We start from the raw sequence: 26,455 nt of genomic DNA, 5'->3' as shown, positions 1-26,455 counted from the left end.
AGGTGTAAAAAGAATGTTTATAAGACATCTATTCGTTTGCATTAGTGTGATATTCAACATTTAAGGGACTTCCTTCACACAAATTCAGAAAATGTCCTCACCTCTGGAATATAAAGAAATAGGATGAATGCCTTGCAGAAATGTCCCCCAATATCTTACATTCGAAATTCATCAGCTATCAATCATCTCTAATTAGACTTACAAGAATTACATTAAAATATTTGTTTCTTCCCTAAATAAAACATGAAACCAGTAGCAAAAATTTGCTTACAAAAAAAGATCCCAGAATGACACCTACATTCAAGGGGCCTTGATTCTATCAAAGATGTTTTACAGATTGAGTATTTGCTAACCATAAAATAAAATGTTTTCTTTTTAAAACAGTCATTAAGAGGAAAGTTAAAACTGAAAGCCACTATCTTTATAATCATGCAGGATTTTTTTCCCACCAAAAGGAAAATAAACCCAGTACCACACATATTTTTAAAGTATTAAGGAAAGGACTGTAAGTGTAGAAACAAACCCCAAAATATTCACATTTAAAACCCAAATATTAAGATATTTTACAGGGCAAAGCAGAGCTTAAAAACCACTGCCAAGGCTGGCAAGATGAATGTAGTGCTGTTTTTCCCCTTGTATAATTAGATATTTATAGAGCACAAATGATTTAATTTGTTACTGATGTTTCACTTCAACATTTGCATAAACTCTTGGCCACTCAGATGGACTTCTTCACATTGCTCTGAAATCCTAACGGTATTACTGGCGAAGAACTCCTCGAAATTATTTTCCAGATTAGTAAGGTCCAGTCATTTCCTTCTATCCAAGTCCACAAAAGCTATTTTGTTTTTTCTGTGCCATTACCTCCTGGTCAATAATATTGAACAATTGAAAGAAATAACAACCTCACACTGCTCACTGAGAGCAATGCTGAACATTACAAGACTTAAAAGACCTACTTGGGTTAAGGGCAGTTAGGACCAAGGGAGATAATCTGATCTTGCAATGCTGAGAACTACACGGGGAATTTGCCAGTAGCTTTTGGTCTACACAACATGCATTAAAAAATGTCCCACCCATGAAATATGTGAGTACTCTTTCATTTCTCTCTGAGAATGGAGAAAAAACCTGCTTCATGTTGAAAATGAGTGTGCAGCTATGCAGTTTTTCATCCCAAGCACAGCTACTGATGGAGGGAAGGAGCTCAGTGCCTTAGAGGAGAAGCAGCAGGCTGCAGACTCCACGGGCGCTATGGAGGTGTCCTGTGCACACCCAGAAACCAGCCACACCTCACTGTCATTCTTTGTGTCAGAGGGGACATTTGGGACTTTTCAGTTCTTTGGCTGAATTTTGGACCACTAAATTCCATGTGAATTTTGCTATTGCCTTCAAGAAGACACAGGACTTCATTCACCAAAAATTGCAGGGTCCCATGAGAAATACAGCCAATTTCCTCTGGAGGCACGACCCTCAATAGAAACCAGATCCAAATCAAGAATGATGATAAAACAAAACCCACTACATATATAAAAGAATGGTGAAAGGTAGCAAAAAGACAAATTATCATTTCCTTAACAAAGGCTGTCAAGAGAACAAATGATATGGAAGAATATGACTGTGCGTTAACTCCAGTTCAATAGCAAATTAGAGTCGGGTATTTATGATCTCCTTTGGTATCATTTACTTGGGGGGGAGTGTTAGGGAAATAAACTCAATATAATTGTTCCTTAATTGTCAATTCCTCTCCAGAAGAGAAGTCGTATTCAGCAATTCATGCCAACCTCCATAAAAGTCCTCCCTGCTCATCATACATTTACCTCATCTCTGTGACCAGTTCCATACACCTAATAAAACCACAAACAATGCATATATACTCAGTTCAGGTTAAAATGCAAGTGGTACCCAGGTGCTTTCCTGTATTTCAACTGCATCAGCCATTACCCCAGAACACTTACACTTCATCTTCTTCAGCTTTCCAGGAACTTATAAAAAAAAAAAAAAATAAATCTCCTGAACTTTTAGAAAAGGATAGATGCAGAAGAAGTCTACAGTGGAAGCAACTAATGAAAGACTTGTTTCAAATGATGAATGCAAGGTCACAGACTGCTATACATTGTGAAGAGGTTTTATGAAATCAAATAGATCATATCCTTCGGCTACATACGTGGCATGAGACAGAGTGGCTGCCAGTTTTTACTAAAAACTACAAGAATGCCAAAAAATATGAACCTTCCAGGTACAATCACTAAGGCATCTGGTACCACCTTCTCTGTGAGCTGAAGGCCATGTGTGGGTTCAAAATTACACCACTTGAGCCCTCTGAAGGTAATACCATTTTTCATACAGAGTGATGGTTCTCTGATGAAGTCACTTGCTATAACTAGACCTAAAAACTACATGTAGCTAGGAAGTGAAACAATATTTTCACTCAATGACACAATAAATTAAGTTTCAGTGCATATGAATTAATTGTGGACTATGTATTATAATCCTCATTCCAATAGGCTCAACCGGGAATTTTGCTTTGGAAAAGACTTTCAATTTAGTCCTGCACAGACTGGCCTGCAGCACAAACGCCACCCGAGAAAAGAAGGGAGCAACATGACCTGACATCACGTTACACAAGATTCACCCTGATCTCACTGACCCTTAAATCACACTAAGCCATACATCAGCTAACTCAATTATTGGCAGTTGTGTTGAGGCACAGTTACATTTTGTATGCTATGTTTAGAGCTTTAGGTTCTCACATTTTTTACGGTGTATATATATGTGGTTATTATGTTCTGATGTTCACCTCTTGCTAAGAAGATAGCTCAGAGTATAGCTTATGTATTATCCACCACCACCCAACTCTGGATAGAATAGAAAAGCTATGAAATTAATTATTGGAATATTTTTCAACCTCAAAACTGAACAAATAATATCAATTACATGATGCACCCCATCACAGAGCATCCAACAATACAAACTTGACAGAAGAAGGCAGGGTATCAGAAAGAGGAATCATACAAAGAGAAAGTGTTTAATATGCCATTGTGCTCCCCAGAATTCAGGTATTACAGGAGGACTGATCACTGGGCAGAGGCTGATTGTGCCGCAAAGGAAAGTTATTATGAACAAATCCTCTGAGCTCTCATACGCTCCCAAATTCATAGCAGTACATTTAGTCATTTAATCCCCCAATGTCTTACTGGCATGGAGACACCCGATATCCTCCAATGTTTTCACATCATGCTGATCAACAGATCAGATTCTTCAGCAGTGTATTCGTTGAAAAGGAGTAAGCCTCAACATAATAAAGACTTTTAATCTCTTGATTTCATTGTAAAGTAGGACAAAGAAATGGATTTTCCTCAAGCAATGCTTATAATTTATCAATTAATCTTCACATTTCCCTCCAGTCCAGCTGGAGACCCACAGCAGATTTCCAGCATTTTGCCTTTTTGACAGTTTTGATTAGGGATGGATGACTGCCCTCTGCATGCTAAAGATAGGTGTGAACTGCTGAAGAGCAAGCTGGAGCCCCAGAGCAGCCTTACATGCCCTGTGCTGTATTGAGCTGCAAAGGAAATGGACCTCTCTGTTAAGAAGTCCTGATCACTTCTGTTTCCACTGCAGGTTTTTGCAACTTGATTTCCCTTTGAAAAACACCTTTTCACTAACAGAAAGGATGGGAAGCAGAGCTGGGGGGATAAATGACAGCTCAAAAGACCTCCATCATTGAAGGGTACTGGACAAGCCCAGGTCCTGTTTCCACCCACACCAGTGCCAAAATTCCCAGCAGTGGCATCACTCGTGCAAGAGAGCTGGCAGTACCAGCTCACTGGCCTCTGGCTCTGTCTTCAACTGAACTGATGATCCCTTTGCAACCCAGTGTCACCAGCTACAGACTGCCTGACACTGCACAGCCCATACTTAGTGTGAACAGGGAGAAAATAACATCTATTAAGAAGGCCTCAAAGCATTCATCTTAATCAATATTTCCTCTATAATTCAATACAAACCAAAAGATGGTTACGAGACTTTTAAAAGTAAAGGCATTAAGTTCCAATATGAACCACATTCATAAAAATACAATTTGTCCATTGACAAACAGACATTTTACAAGCAATGAAGTCTTAGAAAGAATGCAATCTCTACCTTTACTTCTACCTACAGACAGGAATGTGTGCGTCCAGTTAAGAGGAGGAACAAGAGAGGTGTCCATCATGGAGGAGGCAGAAGAGAAGGAGGAAGCATAAAAACCAGAAAATTATGTCACTGGCCATACGTACAAAAACAAGAAAATGAGCATATTTATGTAGCAGCCAAACCCAACAAAACACAATGTCAAGGGAAAAACGAGAGACACACCACAACTAAAGCACAAAGCAAGGTTTAAACAACTGACAGTACAACCAGCAACTGCCTGGTTAAGCCCTTTGGCTTTAATTTGATTTTCTACTGAGAAATGCAAACCTCTCATGCAATAGCATGCCAGTGATATGCCTCATTCCACATCCAATTCATAACAGCAAGGGAAATAACAGAGTAGGACAGAGAAAAAAAATAAATTTTATGGTAATATATTTGCTAAACACATTTCACCTACCAGAGCTAATGTATTTGTATATAATGTTGACATTGCATATTTACTCACATATATACATTTACAGATTATATATCCATCGTATTTTTATAGAGAGTAAATATTGATCAAAAGGGAATATCTGTGAGTTGGTTGGCAACAAAAGAGAAGCCACTGTTCCCTGATGCATCATGGATAAATAAGGGTGGCTAAAGTTGCCAGAAGCCAACAGTTCTCACATTTTTTGCCAGGCAAGGGAATATAGAAAGGGCTGATGACAATCATACAGGCTGGAATAGGTCATGCAAGTCTTCATGAGCCAGCTGGGTTGCAACTTGTAATTTAAATGGCCAAGTGCATCTGTTTATATAATTCAGTGCTAAATCACAGACTGCTACAAAGATATGTTCAGTGTTATTGAGACTGAAAGCGGCCATGAAAGTTCATTGTCCTCTTCACTCCCAACATGCCATCATCCTTTCTCTACCAATGGCTTGCATACTCAGCTGCATCCTGAGCAACTGGGACATGATGAAGGGACCTGTCTGCTGGGTGCTCTTTCACCAAGCACAACTTCTGAGCCATGAGCCCAGCTGAACACTAAGTGGGGACAGAGAAGGAGCTCAGTGCTTCCCAGAGCTTAGGCAGATGCTCCACATGCCAAATACCATGGTCTTGACAGGCACTCACAGAGAGCCCTGTTTTCCTACCTTTCCCACCACATAGGGATGCTAAGCAGTACAGAAACTGAAGAACAAGCCCCGAGTTTCACTTCTGATTGTTTCCTAAGCTTTCATGACCTCAGAGCAGACAGCTGCCTTGAACTACAGAATAAAAATTTATTACATCCTAAGCCTCTCTACATTTCACAGAGATACATAGAAACTATGTCTCTTTTATTCAAGTACCTAATTACTCTTGAGCCTTCACAGGCACTACGTTCTATCTTATTAACTCTTTGGACTGTCTGACCTCAGATACGTGTTCACTATTGTGTGCATCTAGTCTAGGAAAGCCTCATCAGGCTTTAGAGTCAAAACTCACATTTTTTTCTCCATAGACAAAGAGTTGGTCTGGTCTTCCTAATGCACCATGTGCACTAACCTTACGTTAAGTCTTCAAGCATTTCACTCCTGCATTCACAAGACTAGAATGCATCACCAGTACTGCTAACTACTCCCTGTGTACCCATGTCAGCAAGATGCTGACACTGTCCAAGGAAAACAGAATCACCCCTCTCCTCACCCCCCCTCTCCTCACCAGCTTCTTGCTCCACACCCCCATAGTGCAAAATGGGACTAATGATCCGATCATGTCACAGTCAATAGATCTGTAACACAATCCAGGCTGAGATATTAAAATGTGAACTCTGATACAGGCCTAGATCCCATCTGTAGCCCAACCTGGGGTTAGCCTTGTTCTTTTTCTAAACCATTTTGATCTGTGCATATTTGAATATTTCAAATGGTAGGCACAGGACTTACAGGCCATTATATGCAATTTTCCTCAGGATTCATAATGAGTTAGGATCATGCCAAGAGAACTATTAACATATTTTTGTAATAATTGCACTATTAAAAATAAAGAGCAGCATTGAGGTCTACATTCACCAGGCAGAAGTGGGAGTCATTACAGTTGGCACAACAAGAAAGAAATGGCAAGATAAAATAGTTGATGGGCTGCGTGGAAGGGGGAAGCATACCTCTTTACTGTCCATGGAATCATTTCGTGCTCCCTCCTGGGCTCATGAGTCCCAGGCTGACAAGTAGCCATGGCTCATGGGACACAGAGGCAAAAAATGCCAATGGCTTGACTGGCACCCAGTAGGCTTAGTTGCTTTTGTCATGCAAAGCTCAACTCGGAAAAGCAGCAGGGACAAAGCTCTTTCATGATCAGTGACTGAAACAAAGAGAAAGTAGAAGGACTTACCTTGTTCACCCATCATCAGATGTGAGAGGCCTTTGAAAGAGAGAGAGAGAGAGAGAGAAAGTAAGAAAAAAAGAACAAAACAGAAAAAGAAGCAGCAAAACCTATGCACACTGGTCGCAGTCCAATACCTCTCAGGATTGGAGCTCGCATACTTGAACTAGACCAAGTATGGGTGTAGCACACAGGGCACACACATATGCAGTTGCTGCTTTCCACACTGAGCAGGAAAGCCTCTGTCACAGGTAGAAAAAACCTGTTGGTAGTTGCAAACTGTGTTTGAGGTTTATCATATCCCTTGGAGAGCGACTCCAGAGGCACTGCACACCAGTCTGGCTAAATGGGCTATGAAAGCCAATATCTGCAATGGAGGTCTGCAGGGAGCATTCACTCCTCCGGAGAGCTGTAGAAATAACTTGTGCTCAGCTAAAGATTTAAAATTCAAGGCTGCAGTGGTCAGTGAAAGGGAGGCCATGATCTCACCGCATCTGCTTCAGACAAAACATCTGGGCTAAATGCATACACACACAGAGAGCTATCCTCATTCCTGAATGTGGTGGCTTCAGCATGTATTTTTAGGAGTCGATCAACACTGCTCACACTTGCTAATTAGACACCAGTACACCAGACCTGGCAAGGACTAAAAAAAATTACCTGTAACCTATGTTTAATACTACTCTATTTCCTTTCTGGGAAGAACTGGAGATTCAACTTCTGAGGGCAGTGTGTTACTTTATGGCTCTGTAGCTAAAGCTACTCTTTGGTTTCATAATTCAAGGTAAAGCCAGAAAGCAGCACAGCTCCCCTCAGCAGTGACAGTCACTGTCAGCTCTGTAGATGGGGCTGCGGTGGTCACTTGGGCTGTTCCAGTCCAGTCTGTCCAATAATTCTTTCTGGCGTAAACCTTGTTTGTTTCAATTAAAATCCATTTCTAGCCCCAATTTGCAAATATGTTTACTGTACAACTGTATTCATACAAATATTGTTTAGATACTATTGTATTCATGCCCAATCCATTAAGCATCAAGTGGCCCATCAGTTAATTTTGTGATACATGACATCACAGAACTAACATATACAAAAATTGAGTCCTACCCACTCAAGTCATGAGTGATCCCTTTGGTACTTGGTTCCCTGACCTTCTTCCCTTAGTTTGATTCCTTCTCCACATCTCCCTCCTCTCACAGCATTTAGTATAGCAGGGATTTTGATACACGCATACACACACCCGCATGCACACACACACACATATCCTATCTTAAGTCAGTTTATTAATCAAACAGGGCTGTGACTTTTTTAATTTCATGGAGACTGAGAGGTCAAATGAATTTATTAAAATGAGAATTTTCAACAAGCAGCATGCTGAGTTTGAATTTGTTTATTTCTCTCTCTTTTATGTTTTTCCTTTGCATCTGCTGGAGAAATCTAAAAACCAGATCATCCCAAGAATATGTTTACCCACAGAGGACTCCAAGCCAGATAAGGGGATTAATAATTGTACAGTCTAAGGAATGCAAATATCTTAATGTTCTTGAAGATTATTGTGGATTTAGAAAAATAATCAAAAATACAACATAGGTTTAGAATTTTTTTTAGGCTTTTTAGCTATAAATAAATATAGCAGACTTGATACTGTACAACATATTTCTGGTCTAAATTACAAGATATAATTTCACTGAATCATCTTGCTCTGCCAGCAGAGTGAGTTGAATTTGTGTCTCTATTTATGGCCACTGACCCCATCATTCTTGATAGGCAAACCTTAGGTCTGTCCAAATGGCCACTTGAAAGTCACTGTAAAAGGCACTGTAAAAGGCACTGCGAAAGCTGAGAAAAGTATAATTATTAGGACTTACAAAGCACAGAGACCCTGTAGCAATGGTGAAAAAGGAGAAAAGACAAGAAGGTGGCAGTATGACATGCAGCAGAAGCTGGCCGAACAGGGAGGGGGCATCAGACCCAGAGCAGAGATAGGGGTCCCAAGCCCTCAGCCCTTGTACACCTCATGGAAGGAAAGCCATGGCTAAGAGGCATAGAACCAACAGGTGCAGCTGCTGGGGATGGCAGGGACCTTGTCCACTTGGGAAGGTGGGACACTGAGAAAGAAAAACCTCCAGAGAGGGTTCAAAGCAAGAGCCTGCATTACATTCCCTGACCCACACTGTAAGAAGACCCTTTCTCTCTCCACCAGCCACAGAGGAGCTATAAAAAAAATCTCAAAATGTCAGGAATGTCAACATCCTTTTTGTGGTTGTCCCCAGAAGGCCAGTGCTGTGTGCCCTGTCTGTCAGGTGCATCAGTCAGGTGCAGCCCAGAGCCTTTTGCCCGCAGTCCAGGAGCGAGCAAATCCCCCAAATGTGCCCACCATTCTGGCCCCCGTTTTGGCCTTGGTTCAAGTGCCTGTGAAAGTAAGTCTCCCTGAGAAATGTTCTGACTCTTTCTGCTTGTTGACAAATTTGAAATACAACAGCAGCTGTGGTATTGTATGTACCTCTTGATCTTCTGGTCTCAACTGGACAATGGAAGGAGGGAGATTAATGAAATATAATGCCCCCCACCCCCGCTACTTTTTTCCTTTTTAAGACAGGAAGAAAAAGGAGGGTGGACTTGGAGATATAGCAAAAAAACCAATATTATCTCTTAAGTTGTCCATTGACACACATCCTTATTTTAACAAAGAGAACACCAACAGAATTCTAGATTCATTATTAGATAGAATAATAATATAAATAATGAAATAACATATCAGCTTTTCTCATCTGAAAATTTTCCTCCCTTGCAATTTAAAGTAGGAGTGAAAATGAGTGTATTTATCTGCAACAAAATGTCATTAACAACCAAAACCTTCAACTATTGAGATCTAAAATCTGTGACATTTGCAGCATGTGTAACAAAGGCCCCAAATTAGTCACAGTAAAATCAACACGGAAAACGTGAACTGACATCATTGTCTCACCTTTACATCAGTTTCAAGACATGACAAGACACTAAAACAATTTTCAAATCATAAAAGTCAGTCATCTCAAGATGGCATGGGGTAGCACTTGCTGTTGGACTACAATAAACTAATAGGGCATCCAACAAACGAATGCAAGAGGTGTGAGAATTGTTAAGACCTGCAAACTAGACCAGATTTTGCCAGAACAGAGGGAACACCTATCATCATGCTATTTGGGCATCAACCATAGAGGCCAGCAAAGCATTCAGCAGGCTCAGGATGCTAAATGAACTGATCAGGCCCCAAAGCATGTTATTCACATATACAACCATTATTTGTGCCAATAGCCATCCCATTCCAGGGGAATTCTGTAAGAAAATCTGAGTTTCTGCCTAAATCCAGGTGAAACATGCTTTCCTTTTAATCTTAGATTTGTCCAAAAAGAAACCCTGATTAAAGCCTCAGGGTTGCAAACCCAGACAGCATAGAACTGGGAAAAGGTTGACACAAACCTGCATGAGCCACAGTGGTCAAGGGATTTGTGTGCTTTTTCTAAACCAATCTAATCATTCTTGTAATAATCTATTGGCTGGGCACAACTGCTGCCCAGCAAAAATGGTGGGTTGCATGTGCTCTGGAAAAGGTTTAGGAAAACCTCAGAATAAATAGCCAAAGTCAGAAATCTGGTGACCTGCTATTTCTGAATTTCAAACGTGAGTGACGGTAAGAACAAGCACATGGCTTCGGAAGAAGGTTCTCAACAGGTTTCTTAGATAATGACAAGCATCTGCTTGTGCTCAGTCTCTGGAGCCCCAGTTTCTTCAAACTTTCAGCAGTAATGTGAAGAGAAAGTGGCCTGCTTCTTCAGAACATTGGTTTGTTATTAAAATAATATGTCCATTGCTGAGGGCAGGCAGACATATAAACTCTGCTCTCTGGCCATGACTTATGCCTGCCACAACTGACTCTTCCTATTTAGGTCTGGGAGGGGTTTTGGTATTTCTTTAACCTACTACAAAATCAGTATTATTTTCTTAAAGGTTAATATTAATCTCCCTTTATCTCAAAGTAACATTTCAAAGAACTACTGGTTTTTTTTCTTTTTTTTTTTAATTGTGAACCATCTGCTTTCTATATCAAAAAGGTAAAATTAAGTGGCTGTAATTGTACAAAGTATGGAGGGCCAACACTGGATTTTTGTGAAGCCAGAAGGACATTTTAAAAAGTAGCTTCAGAGTACAATGATATGAAAGAGCAATGTAGTTAAACAGCAGTCCTCATCTTTAAGGACTTACTAGGGGCAATTTTCAGGGTGTAGGAGAAAATGAAGGAAACCTTTGAGGCAGTTTGAACATTGCCCCCACTGTCCCTCCCCCCTCCACACCCCCCCAGCACCACACTTGGGTACTTTGTACTTAAAATGGAAAAATAAAGCCACGAAACCTAAGAAAGTGGGGAGAGCACAAAACACAGCTGAGAGTGACAACTGATTGCAGCAACAAAGGAAGATGGACTCCTTCATCTAGTTAATTATAGCTTGTCCCGTGTTACTGGGCCCATGCTCTGGGGGTGTGCACGTGTGCGTGGGTGAGTGTGCATTGCTGAATTGCTCTGTTAAGGCGGGCTGCCTCAGTATTTCCCTTTTAATGATGCTGCCAGATGATTAGCCCAAAAGCTCTTAATGAATGGGAAGAGAGACTGCCAGAGCAGCAGCGGCCCAGCTCCCCCCCAGGGCAGCCTTGCCCACAGAGGATCCTTTCCTGGGTATCAGGCTCCATGACCCATTCAAACAATAACAGGGCCAGCTGCAATGTATGTCTGAGGCAGGGCATCATGCCCTCTGGTCCAGGATATACATGCAAATTCTTTACGGCAGAGCTGAAGAAAGAAATCATGCAAACCAGGGATTCTTCCAAAAATAAAATGATATCTACTACAGAGAAGAGCATTCTGATGAGTGATGGAGCCTGTTGTTTACACCCCCTTTCCTAATTTCCTAAAACTAGTAATTCCTTACGAAATAGCCTTTTTTTCCTCCTCTGAGCCTTCTACCCCAGCTCCATCAGCAGTTCCCTTTTCTAGTCAGGGAGGAGAGCTAACAAGTCTCACTCACTCACGTGGTCCTTCTTAAAATAGGCATCTTGAGGTTTTCTAAAACCCAAAGACCAAGGAAGATTCCCTAAGAGTCTCCATGTATGAAAAAGAGGGCATTCCAGCAGGGCCAAAGGATGGGACTTAGAGGGAGAAGCAAAACCCTTGTCTTGAAAGATGTGAAGAATGGATGAAAAGGAAAAATCATTCTGAGACCTAGTTCAGACCTTTTACCTGCTAGATGGGTCAGCTTTGCCAAGAGGATGACCTGATTCCTTGGCTGCTGGCATACATGGTGCCTGTTTTTTCTAACTGAGCAAAGCAGTAGCACAGGCTGAGGAGCAGTCATTTTTGTTTGATTCAACCACGATACGCACAACAGCCAAGGGCTCCTCACAGGCCCCAGCAGTGAGGCCAGTCGGGAGTGCAGTTTTGTTATTGTAGCCGGAGGCCCACTTCCAATCCAATTACACACAACAGCTGTGCTAACTCCTCTTTTCCATCCCCTTTGCCTCCTCTGCTATGTAATTCCAGGATAGGTTTTGTCACTATCAGGGGCAGTGAGATAGGGTGAGTGGCACCTACTCTGAGTGATCAAAGGAATAAGAGTGTGAGGTAGAAGCCAAAGAGAAAGTTGTTTACCCCAACAACTATGGGCAGAAATAGTGATCAAGCCATACTATCTCCTTTCCCCCATGGCAGAAACAGTATTCTGACATTGCACGTGGCATATTCCTAAAAGTATTCACACAGGGAGGGCTACAAACATAGTGGTGTTTGAAAGCATGAAAACAAACATGCAAGTGCTTGCAAAGATGGCCACATGCACAAGAGAAGGTAAGTGTGCATGTAAGAAGACCTGAGGGTGAATGCATTTTGTGGCTGACCCATAAGAAGATGTCTATCACTGCAGATCAGAGCACCTGATCAAGGAGGTGCACAAGTTGGGAAAAGAAGAACTGTTAGGCATGGAATAGAATTCTTCAGCTGGGTAAAGACATCTCTGACAATATATATGATAGAGGTAAAATCCCAAATAATACAGAGCAGGTGAACAGGCAATATTTTTTCCCTATTTGTCAGAACACAATGAGTAGCAGTCACTGAATGAAATTCTCAAGTAACAGGTGTAAAAACAAGTGAAGGAAAGTGTTTTCCACATCTGAATGATTAAACAATGGGACTTATTATCACAGGATACTGTGGAGTTAAAAAAAATATAAATGGATTAAGAAAAACCAAGACTGGACACGTCCAGACAAAGTATGTCCATCAATGACTGTACAACATCACAACCTGGACACAGTATCAGGTCAAAAAGTCCTTAAAACAGTGACTACCAGAAGCCACAAAGGTATATAAGGACAAGACCAATGCTAGCATAGTTTTTTTAAACTTCTTCCAAAGCATCCACTTTCATAAAAAGACACTTCTGGGCTAGATGAATTCTTGCTCTGATTCCAGTGATCACTACTGCCATATTGTTGCAAATGGGATTGCATGGAGCTGAAAAACATTCACATTTCAGTGCAAGAGAATCCAATTTGGCGACAATGCCCGTACAAAGGGCATGCAGGAATGAAAACAACAGTGGCACCTATGAAGATGACCATAAGCCTATACAAACTGGTTTCAAATACCTGTGTGAGTGGCACTGAAGATATGGCATGGGTAGATTCTTACTCTGACCTAGTACCTTCTGCAAATAGGAAACTTCAGATGGGCTGAAATACAATTTACACATTTTCATGCCCAAAAAGCAGAGTTCAGCTTCAAGGAAGCAGAAGCAAGCATATAGGTACTGCTTAAATGACCCTATGACATGGAATTAGGGAGACAGACTGAAACAGCAGTCCTGAGATGAAGAAGGGAAAGAAGCATTAAAAGATGGAGTTTGAAAGATTAAAGACCTGGATCAAAAAAGTGCTAGTATGCTTGTGCCTTCAAGAATCTCCGTATCCTTATGAAGGAGTTGTTCAGGCAAACAAGGACTAATCTTTCCTCAGGGCCCTGACTAACTAGGTCATTTCTACTGGGTTGTGTCCATTCAGTTACATGCAAACTCTAGTCAGCAGTAAAATCATGACAGCAAAATGGCCAGAACTTCATCTCTTACCCTCCTCCCCATGAACATCTGAAGATATCTCCCACAAAGGGGACAAGCGTAGCATGAATAGGAAAAGCACTATTTAAACTTCAACACCCCCTAGGTATCAGTACCAATCACCATAAAGGACTCCTATTTAGTTCTTTCTCCTGCATATATTCTTCCACAAAAAAAAACCTGAGACAGGAGCATATCACTTGCTCCTTGATCTACTGGTCTTTTCCCAACAATTTGTCTTTCAGAACCTAGACCACCGGCAAAGAGTAGAAGGTGCAAAAAAAGGGGCAGATATTGTGCTGAGGTGACAGAGGCATCCATTGTGGTCTGTGCTATGCACCACTCCCCAGCCAAGGCACTTAACCTCTGTGATAAGGCTCTTAACCTCCGTAATTTTCAGCCCAAGATCTCTAAGCATGTTGTGAAGGTGAGATGAGGCTGTAGCTATAACCCCAAAGAGAAAACTGAAGTACTGAAAGGAGAAGTTACTTCTCCTCTACACAACACAGCGAGTCAGTGACCCAGCTGAGTACAGACGGCAACAGTCCCAACTCCAGGGTCCTGCTCTAAATACTTGACTTTGCTGCTTACAATGTGGTGGTGTTATTTTGTAACCAGGGACATACCATTTGCAGGGCAGCTGGGCTAACATCTGACAAACTCCTTTCATTTGTGAAATAAGCCAGATGAGATCTTCAGTTGGCTCCTGAAAGATGCGTAGCATGCCAGCCTCTGTTGCTGGAGTACCCCTTCTTCACAAGCAGAGACCTTGCAGCCAGGGAAGGCTCACACTACACATTGCTGTTTACTGTGAACAAGACCAACTTCTTTGCACCTTGCAGGAACTGCGTCCAGCAGAGCCCTGTGCTCCCCACTGCTGCCAGCCCCAGCCTGTTCACAGCTACCTTCTCTTACTGGGGAATTAGTTCTAACCACCCTATTCAACAATACTCAATCAATGGGCTCTTTACTGCCCTTCTGCTGCCTGTGGGTAAATAGTTACCACTAGCTCATAAAATCCCTAATTTGTCTTGCAAACAGTGGATGGTTAAAGTAACCATTTTGACAGGGGCGCAGGGTCCTGTCCTCACAGTACAGATAGCTGGATGGCCAAATAGGAAGAAAGCCTCTGCAGAGGGGAAGTGCACACCCAAACCCTCCCGGTGGTCTACATTGCTGCCCAGTCACGCAGCAATGCCAGGGTTCTCCCCAGGGGAGCTGAGCAGAGGGATTAGACTGCCTAGGAGTAAACAGAGTTACAGAGCCCAATAATGAGGTGTGGGTAATTGTCAGACTGAAAACATACAGATGAGTGCAAGAGTGCATGGAAAAGAGCATTCACATGTGACTAGAAAGCCACGTGAGAAAGAACACAGCAGTCCTGAGAACAAGAACACGTGTATGAGCGATGAGGAGAATAAAAAATGCACATCCAAGCATATAAATTAGGAGAATAAGAGGGCAGTGGGGCAGAAGAGCCCATTCAGAGAGCAGAAGGATGGACCACTCCAGGGTGCTCACAGTAACAGCAGCATGGTCCTGTCCTGGTTTTGCCACCTCTGCTTGGGCCCCTACTAGTGATGCCATCGTTCCCTGTACGCTGTGGCAACACTCGTTCATGGCATAATATCATGAGTCCTACTGGTAGAGGCCGTGCCTTCCCAATTCAACCATCCTCTTCTGCCACAGACACCAACAGCTTTGGGATGTGGTGGAGAGACCCATGACCCCAAGCCCTTGGTGCATGTCCTGTCAGATCCTGCCAAGATGAGAGGAGACAGGAGTTCCTGGACACCTCAGATTGGGCCAGAGAAGGTCCATGTTCAGCCCCGTTGGTCACTGAAAAGATTCAATGTTACGGTTGACAGAGTCTTTCTTTCCAAGGCATGCCAGGCAACATTTGCCATTTGGCCACTTCCATCCCCATTGTTGCCAGCTGAGATGCACGCAGAATGCAAAAGACCTCAGCAGAACAAAAAGGGGGCTGACGAGAGAAGCCAAAAGGCTAAATATACAGGGAAATTACCCGAGCGGCTGGCCCTCGCTGTGTCTTTCTGAAGTGTTTCACAAAATCTGATTATCCAAGTGTAGAAAAGAAGCAAATTGAACAGAGAACTCATTTCAGGTCCAGGTTGGGTTTAGCAAAAGTTATGCAGAAAGCTGAGAAGGAAAAGAGCGTCGACTCTCCCATCATCTCACTTCAGCCAGGGCAATGCCAGCTGCTTCCCTGGGCTCTCATTTCCATTTCACATAATGATAAACCAGGTGGAGCTGCCTGACCGTGAGGTAAAAATTAGTTTCTTAAGCTTCAGCGGCAACAGGATGTGGACTACAGCATAAGGTGCTCTAGATCAATTAACCCTTGTAGCTGAAGTTGGGGGACTCAGATCCTTTTGGCAATGAGAGAGCAATCTGAGGAGGGAGGTTTGGAGTTCTCTGTGGTAAAATACTTCCTTGTGGAAGAACTTCCTAAATAAACAAGCACATAAAACACACATTCTTTTTTCCTTTTAAATGAATCATTTGTGCCCTGTCGGGAATTGAAGTTTTGATACCTAAATAAGATCACACATTCACATTCATCCAGAAAGATACTCACTGGGTTTTAAAACCTAAAATAAAACAACAAAAAAATCTTTGTTAATGGAAATGAAACTCAACAGGTTATCAGGGGGGCTAGCAAATGGAGTAGACCACAGTAGGAGAAGGAAAATGACTGAACTAGATTTGCATGCCAGCCTACACACAGAAATAAACTGTATATAATGCAGTGTTCAATGTGAGGTAATTAGCAACACAAGCAACCATTTTTAACGTAATTTTCATTCAGAAAACATCCCTTTAACTGACCAACACAACATGATCCCTGGAGAGGGAAGTTTGTGACCTTTGCTACTATGAAGCTCTCCTTTTAGTAAAGACTTTGAAATCCAGACTCTGTGATTCCAGTATGAAGATTTGTTCTGTATGCTCTCAGGAAGCAGGATGAGATTTCTGCCCCTGGTAACTGTCCACCACCACTCCTTAAAGAACAGCCTTTCAGTTCAGCAAAAGGAACGCTTACCTGGAATATGATTGACATCTGTCGAGGTGTTTTCGTGGCAAGCAGAAGGGAGAAAAGGAAAAGAAAGAGAGAGAAGAGAGAAAAGCCATTAGAGATGCACACAGCAACTCAGCATCCTTGCATGGAAATCAATTTCATGCAGAACCAAAAGTAATTAGGTTTGTTTGAAGGCCACCCATCTGCAGCCAAGCACCCAGCCATGCAAGGGAGGAGGCACTGGCTCCCTCTCCGCTGTGCATGTAAAAGTGAATCCACCATCATATCTGTCCGGAGAGAGAGTTCCTGGAATCAGATAGAACCAAGCCACGTCAGTTCCTGTAAGAATATTGTTTAAAATATTCTACTGTTTTTCACACACAAATGCAAAAGAAAGAAACAAAAAACAACCTGCCTGCAGTAGGTTTCTATTGCACATAAATTCAAGCAAGTTTTCAGAAAAAAGAAAAGAACCTGCTCCCCTTTTATGAGGGGCCACGTGAATTTATGACCAGGTACAAGACACTCAACATAGTCCCAAAGTCTAGAAGACAGCCCATTTCTTTTCATTCCTCTTGCCCATCATTCCCAAAACAACATCCTTCATTGCAGACAGCAGCAGGGGTGGGCGAGAAGGAGTGCCAGAGGCTTGCACGTCCCACATGTCTTTTCACAAGATGCTGAATTCAGACCAAATATCACTCGGTATTTTTCCTCTTTGTGATGTAAGACTGCTTTTCAAAATCAATCACATAAATTGCAGAATAAATTAGTCCTTTAAAAAAGAAAGAAGCAAGACTATATAAGTGATAGTATCAATCACAGAAAAGGCATATCTTTGAATGCAGTGTCTGTTCTGGACAGAGCCCACCAATCCCAGGAATGTACTTTAAAAATGCTTCTCCTAACTTTTTTAGCAGCCCAAGTTTAGTCTTTCTCTGAATAGCTACACTTATCATAACACCATGAGGGAAGAACCTCTGAAATCTCATAGGATTAGGCTAAATAAACATTTTCCTTCCAAGGCAACCCTCCAAAGAAAAAAAAAAATAAACCTGCTTGAGGAAACAGTGGGGCCAGGTCCATAGGTAGCATTCTTCCCTGGAGGCTTGTACCTTGCCCAGCAGTTGTGCTGCTGCAGGTATCACCTTTCCAGAAAGACTTCAAAGCAATTAACAATTTGGGCTACTACAGGTCCAGAACCACTTCTGCCACAAGTCTAGGAGCATGACATGCTGGGTGCTTTGGCTACATACCAAGGTCTAAGAATGTATTCTCCTTCCCCGAATATCCTCTCCAATTTCCATCAGTACTCCCCCCTTCCTGTCCAAACCAGCTGCATTGCTGTGAAACCAGTCCCACTTGTCTCCCCAAAACACTTGCATTTCAGTGGTGAGTGATTCCTGTGCATGTGGCTTTTTGTTTATCACTTTCTGTTGCTTTTTGTTTATCGCTTTGTAATGGCTTCAGAATCATTTGAGGAAAAGTCCCTGTGGTGCATCACACATATATCAAGCCATCCTTCCCTAAGGAGGTAATAACCCAAATAAAACAATGCACAAAGAGGAGAGGGACTATAGCATCAACTCATTTAATTTCTGTAGCTTCTACTAAACATATATGTCAGATCTGATGAGTGTCATTTGTTGCCTCTCCTTTTTTAACACATAACTGTATCTAAGAACTGGTGTCTTGGCATGCGAGCGTGGAAGGACACTTAGCACTGAAAGTTTGCCTGTAAGTAATTATTTTTAGGTAGGAAAAGAAAACAAGCATCAGGCAGCAATGCATGCACTGAGGATGGAAGGCTAAAGGAGGTGAGAGCAGGGGCAGAAGGAAGGAGCAGACCCTTAAACACCACTGTAGAATGTGAGCACGATGCCAAAGAATTTACAAGTCCACTGCTAGGACTTGAGGTGTTGCTTGGGAAAATCAGTGGCAGTCAGAGAAGATGATCACACATTTCAGAAGAGGAAGAAGGGAGCACCATAAGGTACCGCAAATGTTTCTGATAATCAAGCAGCTGCCCCAAAGCCTATTCTAAGCAGGTACAAAGCTCTAGAGCCATGTTGTCCTCTCAGCCTCCCTGCATGCCTGACAAAGGAGCAGGCATAGCTGCAGCCCGGGCTACCTCCGGGGCCCAGGAACAACAGGCAGTCTCACCAGGGTGTCTGTGCTCTAGGAGGAAATCTGTGGGATGTTTAGGGAATAAAAAGGATCAACAGATAGAGAGGGCAAAGGAAAGAACTAACCAGGGGTGAGCAGGGGATAAACACATTAAGCAAATAAGAGAAGAGGTAGTGGGCTGTAACTGATACACTGCTTGAAATAATACTTATTTAACTGTGTGTGAATTAAACAGGTCATGAAGCTGTTAAAAAGGGGAACAATGAAGTGTTAAGAGCTACACAAGCATCTCTAAAATGTAGTTTCTCAATGGCAAGTAACAGGGGGCAGACAGCAAGGGGATTGCCCTTTACCCATATTTTTTGTTCCAATGTCCATAAGAGCAAGCATTCCAAATCCTGACTGGTTTTACTCTTAGCTTTCTTTTTGCTGTATCTTTTTTGGAACACCTCCACCCAACACAATTTCTGTATACACTACTTGCATCAGAAAAGTCACTGTTTGCATCTCTGTGACACTTTTGCAGTATTTACCGATGTGGCAGCCCAGGTCATTGGTGTTACTTCCCATACTAAATACAAAGGGAGTTTCTTGTATTGCAGACCCCCCCCCATGTGGTATCTGCTGGCAAATGCTGATTTTCAAATGGTGAAAGTACTTGGGTTTTATTTTAAAACACACATGAGAAAGCACTGCTTTCTTTGTGAAGACAAAAAGGGCATATAGCCAGTCAGTCCTCACAAAAGACCCTACAATAAATACCACTGTGGCATACAATTGAAATTGCCACGCAAGTCCTCATGGGAAGTCCCGTAACACCTCTGCAGTGTGGTGTGCCACTCCACTGTGGTGCACAATTAAAACTGTGGTTGCCTATATTGACAAAAGGGACCCTTAATAAGAAACCGCTGATACAGTACCTTATGGCTGGTGGCTCCACAATTAGAAGAAATCTAATGCCTCCAGAAATGTAGAAGATAAAGATGGCAAATAGGCAAAGTGACCGGCTATTTGCCAGGTCCTGCAGTTGGGTCACAACAACCCCATGCAATGCTACAGGCTTGGGGATCAGTGGCTGGAAAGCTGCCTGGTGGAAAAGGACCTGGGGGTGCTGGTCAACGGCTGGCTGAATATGAGCTGGCAGTGTGCCCAGGTGGCCAAGAAGGCCAATAGCATCCTGGCTTGTGTCAGAAACAGCGTGGCCAGCAGGACTAGGGAAGCGATTGTCCCCCTGTACTCAGCATTGGTGAGGCCGCATCTCAAATACTGTGTTCAGTTTTGGGCCCCTCACTACAAGAAAGATATTGAGGTGCTGGAGCATGTCCAAGGAAGAGCAATGAAGCTGGTGAAGTGTCTAGAGAGCAAGTCTTCTGAGGAGCAGCTGAGGGAACTGGAGTTGTTTAGCCTGGAGAAAAGGAGGCTGAGGGGAGACCTTATCACTCTCTACAAGTACCTGAAAGGGGGTTGTAGCCAGGTGGGTGTTGATCTCTTCTCCCAAGTAACAGGTGACAGGACAAGAGGAAATGGCCTCAAGTTGCACCATGGGAAGTTCAGATTGGATATTAGGAAAAATTTCTTCACCGAAAGGGTTGTCAATCATTGGAACAGGCTGCCCAGGGAAGTGGTTGAGTCACCATCCCTGGAGGTATTTAAAAGATGCATAGATGTGGCACTTAGGGACATGGTTTAGTGGTAGACTTGGCAGTGCTAGGTTAACTGTTGGATTTAACCATCTTAAAGATCTTTTCCAACCTAAACAATTCTATGATTCTGTGACAAGATTTGAGGATCTGAGTTGACTCTTCTTCAGACCCTGTTATCTGAGACGTCTCAAATTCTCTTCATGTTTTTCTGGTTTGTTTTCTAAAGGACTATTAAAATATGTCCCCGCTCTCTTTCTCTTCCATCAGCACTACCTTCCTCTCCCCACAGGAACCTCCTACCTGCCACAGGGACTGAGGAGGTACAGCATTCCCTGATTAAACAGGGACGATGCAGAACCCATGGCTACCAAAAAGCCCGGTGACCATGGGATTTACTGTTGTGCAGATGGAGGTTTCTCCACTTTCCCAGTTCAGAGCACTTCAAATACAGAAAGGTCTGCCTCTTAACAAAAGACAAGGCAGAGTTTGCTTTAGCCTATACACAAGAATCCATTTATTGCTCCTTTTTAAAGGGCTGAGCCACAAGCCGGTGCTGTTTGCTTTTGTTCTTTGATGCTAATAGCTGGATTGAAAGAGGGATCAGCAGGGCCGCTGCCTTTGTCTGGTGCAGCCCCAGCCATCTGGGTGGGGTGGAAGGGGAAGGAGGAGGATGAAGGGGAGCAGGAGGAACAAGGCAAACATTATTATAGCTCAGATCATTCCTGTGCCTGTAGAGGAAACATCTGAGGTATTTTTAACTCTAACATTTTTAACAAACAGTTTAGCAATAAGGGAAGGTGTCATGAGAGTGCACTAGTGTCCAACTAGAAGACAAAGATGGCACAGACTTTCTATGCACACCAGCCCTACCCATACACATCACCTTGACCTAAAAAGACCTGCTTTTGTTCCCATCTCCATGGTCCATTCAATCTTATCCCCCGCTTTGATGAGGGAGCAAAGTATTCATTAATTTGATACTTCATCAAACAAAGTGTTCATTTCAGATGCTGATTTGGCAAGTGGTCTCATTCCATCCTAACCTGGTTTGTTAAGGTAAAGGTAAACTCATGGTCCTACTTCACCTCCCATGCCAAGCTGCTGGGGGCCAGCGTTGCTGTGCAAAACTGTACAGACTCCTTATCTTTCTCTTCAGGACACAGTGGCTCAAAGCCACCTGGGAAGATTGCAGCGATGTAAAAAGAAAGAGCATTAACATTGTATAAACAGCTTCTAACAACAATTTGCTTGGGTAAAGATGGGTTCTGTAATGAGGTCAATTCCAAGCATTAGCACAACATCCCTGTAGTGCCCATCCTCACACAGGAGATAGGAGATTGTTGTATTTATGGTTAACTAGGTTAAAATCTTGGCTCCATTAAATTCATAAAAGACTTATCAGTTACTTTGATAGTGTCAAAGGGATTTCATCCCTCATATTTACTTGGCATTTTTTGTCCTACTCTGGTAGTAGGCTCCATCCCTGGTATCCTTTCACTGATTCCAATGGAATTGCCACAGAAGTATATCTGACCAATTCTATTTAATTTGCTAAATGTTTAGGATACTGAAACAAATCCAAGACCACTCAAGCCTATGATGTCTGTCACTGAGCTGCACACTGGGATCATGAAGAACTTCACAGTACTAGCAGGTGTAGGCCTTATTGTCTCACTTCAGAAGAATAGGACCCTGTAATTTGTGTTAATGGAGTGTTGAACACTTCTGATTTTATTCAGTAGAGACAAGTGGTGACACATACACAAACAAGTTCATTACAATCAATTACATTTCTCTGTGTCCTTTGTCCTACGGGATCTCTTAGGCTTCAGTCTCTCAGGAATAGTACCCACTTGATATGTTGCATAGAATTGCAGACATTTGTGGTACTGTGCCTTTGCACAGCTAATACTTGGGATCTCAAAGCACTTATTAGCTGTGAATGTAGGAATCATTCATCCAGTGCTGAAACGCAGCCAGCTCTGAAGTGAAAGAGACAGATGTTTAACAGCTTATAGGAACACCATACAGCAGTTTAGCATGTCAGAGTTAGAACAACAAGAACTACTTAAAGAGGCAGAATGAAACTTGGCTGATTCTACTAAAAGTGCCATGTGATTTTAAAGCACTCCTGATTTAAATGAGGTGAAGGGATTTGATTTCAAATCTTATCTGAATGATTAACAGTGATTTGATGCCTTCAATGCTCTTCTCTATACTGTGTGCATTAATGTCGTGGGCAGCCTGCCCTCTCCACAGGGTCAAATGTGAAGTTGACTGACATATGCCTGAGTATGTCACTCTCTAAAGCGTATATAGTCTGAGGGGATCCTGTATCTACTAAAGAAAATGGACCCTTTACCTCAAGGGGCCAAGCTTTCTCCTCTCAGGCAACTAAGATACTCAGGCAGAGTGTGCACTATAGCTAGCTGGGGACACATCTGCAAGCCAATACGGTTTCACTACAATTGTCTAGCCATTTAGAAAAATGCTTTCATATCAACATGGTATAGGTGGATTAAGTATACCTGCTGCTTTCAGAAACCAATGCACAGAGTTACTTAGCTCCAGTAAGAGTTAAAAAAAACAACAAAAAAACCTTAGAGAAATGAATTCATAATAATCCCTCTAATTAACTCTGTATCATTACTATTCTTAGATAAAGCTGCTTGCTGATTTCATGGCTTTCAGTGAAAGTATGATCCTCTCCCACACATCCCAAAAAATATGTTCATGTACATTCCCCGAGGCCCTGGCTACACTGCTGGGGAAAAAGTCAATAGTTCTGTAGCCTACTACTAGCAAAAATCCAACCGGAATGTAATTACTCAGTGCCCTCCAAACAATCTGTTGATCTTCACTTAAACTGCCTAGACACATTACTTAAGAATTCCAGGATGAAGTTTCTTTCTCTGTCATCCTAGGTGCCTGAGCACTGGAGGAAATAGAGGATTTGCTCCCTGCTATTTTGCACAGCATGCCCGTACAGCTCCATTCAGCCAGTTGTGTTCACAGTCTTGTGGAGCACACACAGATACATAACTGTAAAAGTTCTGAAAGGCAGGTGCAAGCAGAAAAAAACAAAGTGTCCTCTGTGTTCACCATAGATAAAATAAGAAGGAACTTATGATGTAGAAAGGGAAGGTTTGGGTTAAGGTTAGAAAAATTTGGTAGCAACAGGGTAGCGAGGCTCTGGAATAGCTTGGCTACTGGGAGTTAGCCACCAGCATTGGAGACTATTAAGAAAAGATTAGAAAACAAGTATTTCTCATTAATTTTTCAGATACACCTGATCTTGTCTTGGAAAGACTAGTTGGCCCTTGAGACCTTTTCCAATCCCATTTTCTACAATTTTATTATCTAATTCAAAACGCACTCTCTCCAGACAATTCCGTCAGTAACTGCTGCCAGGCTTCACAAGCTAAGAGCTTCAGTAATGGAGCAGGGCAGACACCAAGGCCGAGCCTCTGACGTGCGCAGCCAAGCACAAATACTCAGAGAAGACTCAAAGGAACTGAGAAAATTCACAGCACCCTTATTAACAGCTTCCAGCAACAACAGACTGGTGGAGGTTGCATCATGATCAAGATGGTTAATGGTCCTTGATGGACTTTTCCCTCCTTGAATTTGTCTGGTCTCTTCTGGAACTAGAATTGATCTGGTGTGAAACAGTATTTTTGTTTGTTCGTTTAAAACCTACAGCTGAATATAATGCATTGGGCATCCCCTACCTGTTGCTTTACACAATGTTATGAATAAACATTCTCTATTCAGCATCACCACAGCACTCTTGATTATAGCTATCTACCTTACCTCCTGCTTTAGCCACTTCTTTTCTAAACTGAAGAGTGCTGGTCCATCAAGACCCTCTGCAAATGGCAAGTATTCTGTGCCTTCAGTGAAAAGACATCTAAGCTATCTACAACAGGACCAGTTTTGAATTTTATCCTTGGGTTATTTTTACCAGGCCATTTGTTTAACTAGTATATTTCAGCACAGGTCTAAACCTATCGGAAGCCTGTCCCTCCTCTAGGAGCAGAGAGTACTACACAATCTGGCCAAAAATCCAATGAGAAAAAAGCTCTTATTCTTGTCAGAAACACGGGCTGACAAGTTTATAAATAAGAAATACAGACTGTGTTTGAACAAATCAGTCTAAGAGCACTCTATCTCTCTGGAGGTCCTTGTTCTTCACCAGGGCCTGGTGCAGATCCAGACCCCCTCTTCTCTTTCTGTTTAGCGGTATCATGCATGCAGCCCTATAAAGAGCACTCATCTGCCCCAGATTTCACCTGCAACACTTGGGCCAAGAACAAGCTATAGCTCCTGTGAAGGAGGAATAGATACTGGAGGACGAATAAAGCGTGTCATAGAAAAAAATGGACACTCTGATGGTGTGTGCCCAAGTTACGCATGTACAGTACACGGTCTCCTCCAGAAACACTACGATTTGTCATTCAATATTCCATGCAAACAGCAAAAGCTGCCATATGGTTCATCATTTTATATAGAAGTGCCAAAGCTTTTTCCACCTAAGTGGCCACTCACAGAAAAAAGGGGACTAAATGACTTTCCTGCCTTTAGCTACAATATTTGGGACTACTATTTATAAGTCATTCATATATTAGAGACAGTGGCAGGGTTACATAGAAAGTTGCTTTTGCATTTTCAGCGGTAAAAAGAGGAAGATGATTTCTCTTTCCCTCACAGCTTGGATGAAACAAAAAACTATGGCCTTCTAAAAGCATACGTTGCTCATACTTCTGCCTGGTTTTTCACACTTCTATAACATTACCTAGGCATCTCTGTACCTGCTTCCACGTAAACACTTATGGCTGGAAACTCCGATCATCATTCAAATTTCCCTTCTAGAGGAGAGGGCCTCGTGCTTTCCAAAGCCTTTCAAAAACTACTTGCAAGACAGTTACATTCCCATGGACAGTCACTTCCTCATGTTCTAACTACAGTTGAAACTAGCTTCCCATTACAAGCCTAATTTTTTCTTGACTTTAACAAGGACTAAATCAACCAATGTCACACTTCAGTGGCTGCATTATATCACAGCAAGAGATATTCTTGTAAGCTCAAGGTGACTCACACAACAGATCTTAGGGATACAGCAGCCAGTTTCTCTCCAATAGCCTTGCTATTTTAACTGATTGAGGCATCACAAAGGGATGGCAACTGGATGGACCTCCCTAAATGAAATACCATCCCTGCCAGGAAGGCCTTCTCTGGATTCATCAACATAGCTACTTCTTCTCAGATCTCTCAGATCCAGCAAAGACAATAATGCTAGAAGGTTATCAGGACATAAAGACGACAGGGAGCTTGTTGATGATGATGCACAACAGTGGACTTTCCCATGCTGATCACCACAAAAATTAACCAATTTTTGAGCAGTATTGTGGCTTATGCTAAAGTGAACTAGCCATGTGACCTAAGAAGCTAACACTAGTTTCATTGCAGGCACTCTGCTACCTGCTCAAAGTACTGAAATCAGACCCATGGTGTTTCACCTTTGTCTGCATCACCTGGAAGACTGACACAGAGACTGGAAACCAGGGCATTACCGACCACATGCCACAGAAGGAAACCACGGCACTACCCACCACATGCCACAGAAAGAGAGTATTTCTTCTCCTGTTGAGCAAGAACCTGCATACATGCTGAGTATTTTCAGCTTTGTCTTGTTCTCAGAACATCACCGTGACAGCTACCAAAGGCATTTATTACCCCCAAATCCATAGCAAATTGTGCTGCCTCCATTCCTCTCTTATCATCCAAAAAATGATAGACAAGAATAAACTTTGGGCATACTCCCTGTGACATATACAGCACTGAGGATATTCAATAAATAGTAACACAAAGAACAGAAAAAGAAGTTAACACAAGGAGATTTGGGAAAAAAAGTGATAAGTAAGCAGAGAAAGGGCTCGTTAAGCCTATGAAGTGGCCCAAGCTATAATCTATTTGCTGTACCCAGCCTTGGAATTAATAAAACAAATCCCTTGAT

At 42.3% G+C, this 26,455-nt stretch overlaps 1 protein-coding gene across 1 annotated transcript in view; it reads right to left on the bottom strand.

The window, feature by feature from the left end:
* The window catches only part of NRXN3 (neurexin 3), a 1,025,935-nt gene that overhangs the window by 923,580 nt on the left and 75,900 nt on the right, over positions 1–26,455 (bottom strand). Inside the window, exons 3-5 of the mRNA XM_054826970.1 lie at positions 16,694–16,711; positions 6,500–6,529; positions 4,144–4,155 (exon numbers count right to left, since the gene is read on the bottom strand). Of these exons, the coding sequence (XP_054682945.1) occupies positions 4,144–4,155; positions 6,500–6,529; positions 16,694–16,711 (60 nt within the window). The remainder of the gene's footprint in view (positions 1–4,143; positions 4,156–6,499; positions 6,530–16,693; positions 16,712–26,455) is intronic.

Source organism: Grus americana, chromosome 5, assembly GCF_028858705.1.
Source record: "Grus americana isolate bGruAme1 chromosome 5, bGruAme1.mat, whole genome shotgun sequence".
Classification (NCBI taxonomy): Eukaryota; Metazoa; Chordata; class Aves; order Gruiformes; family Gruidae; genus Grus; species Grus americana.
Note: the sequence above shows the minus strand (reverse complement) of the source record. Positions and strands in the feature narration are given on the sequence as shown.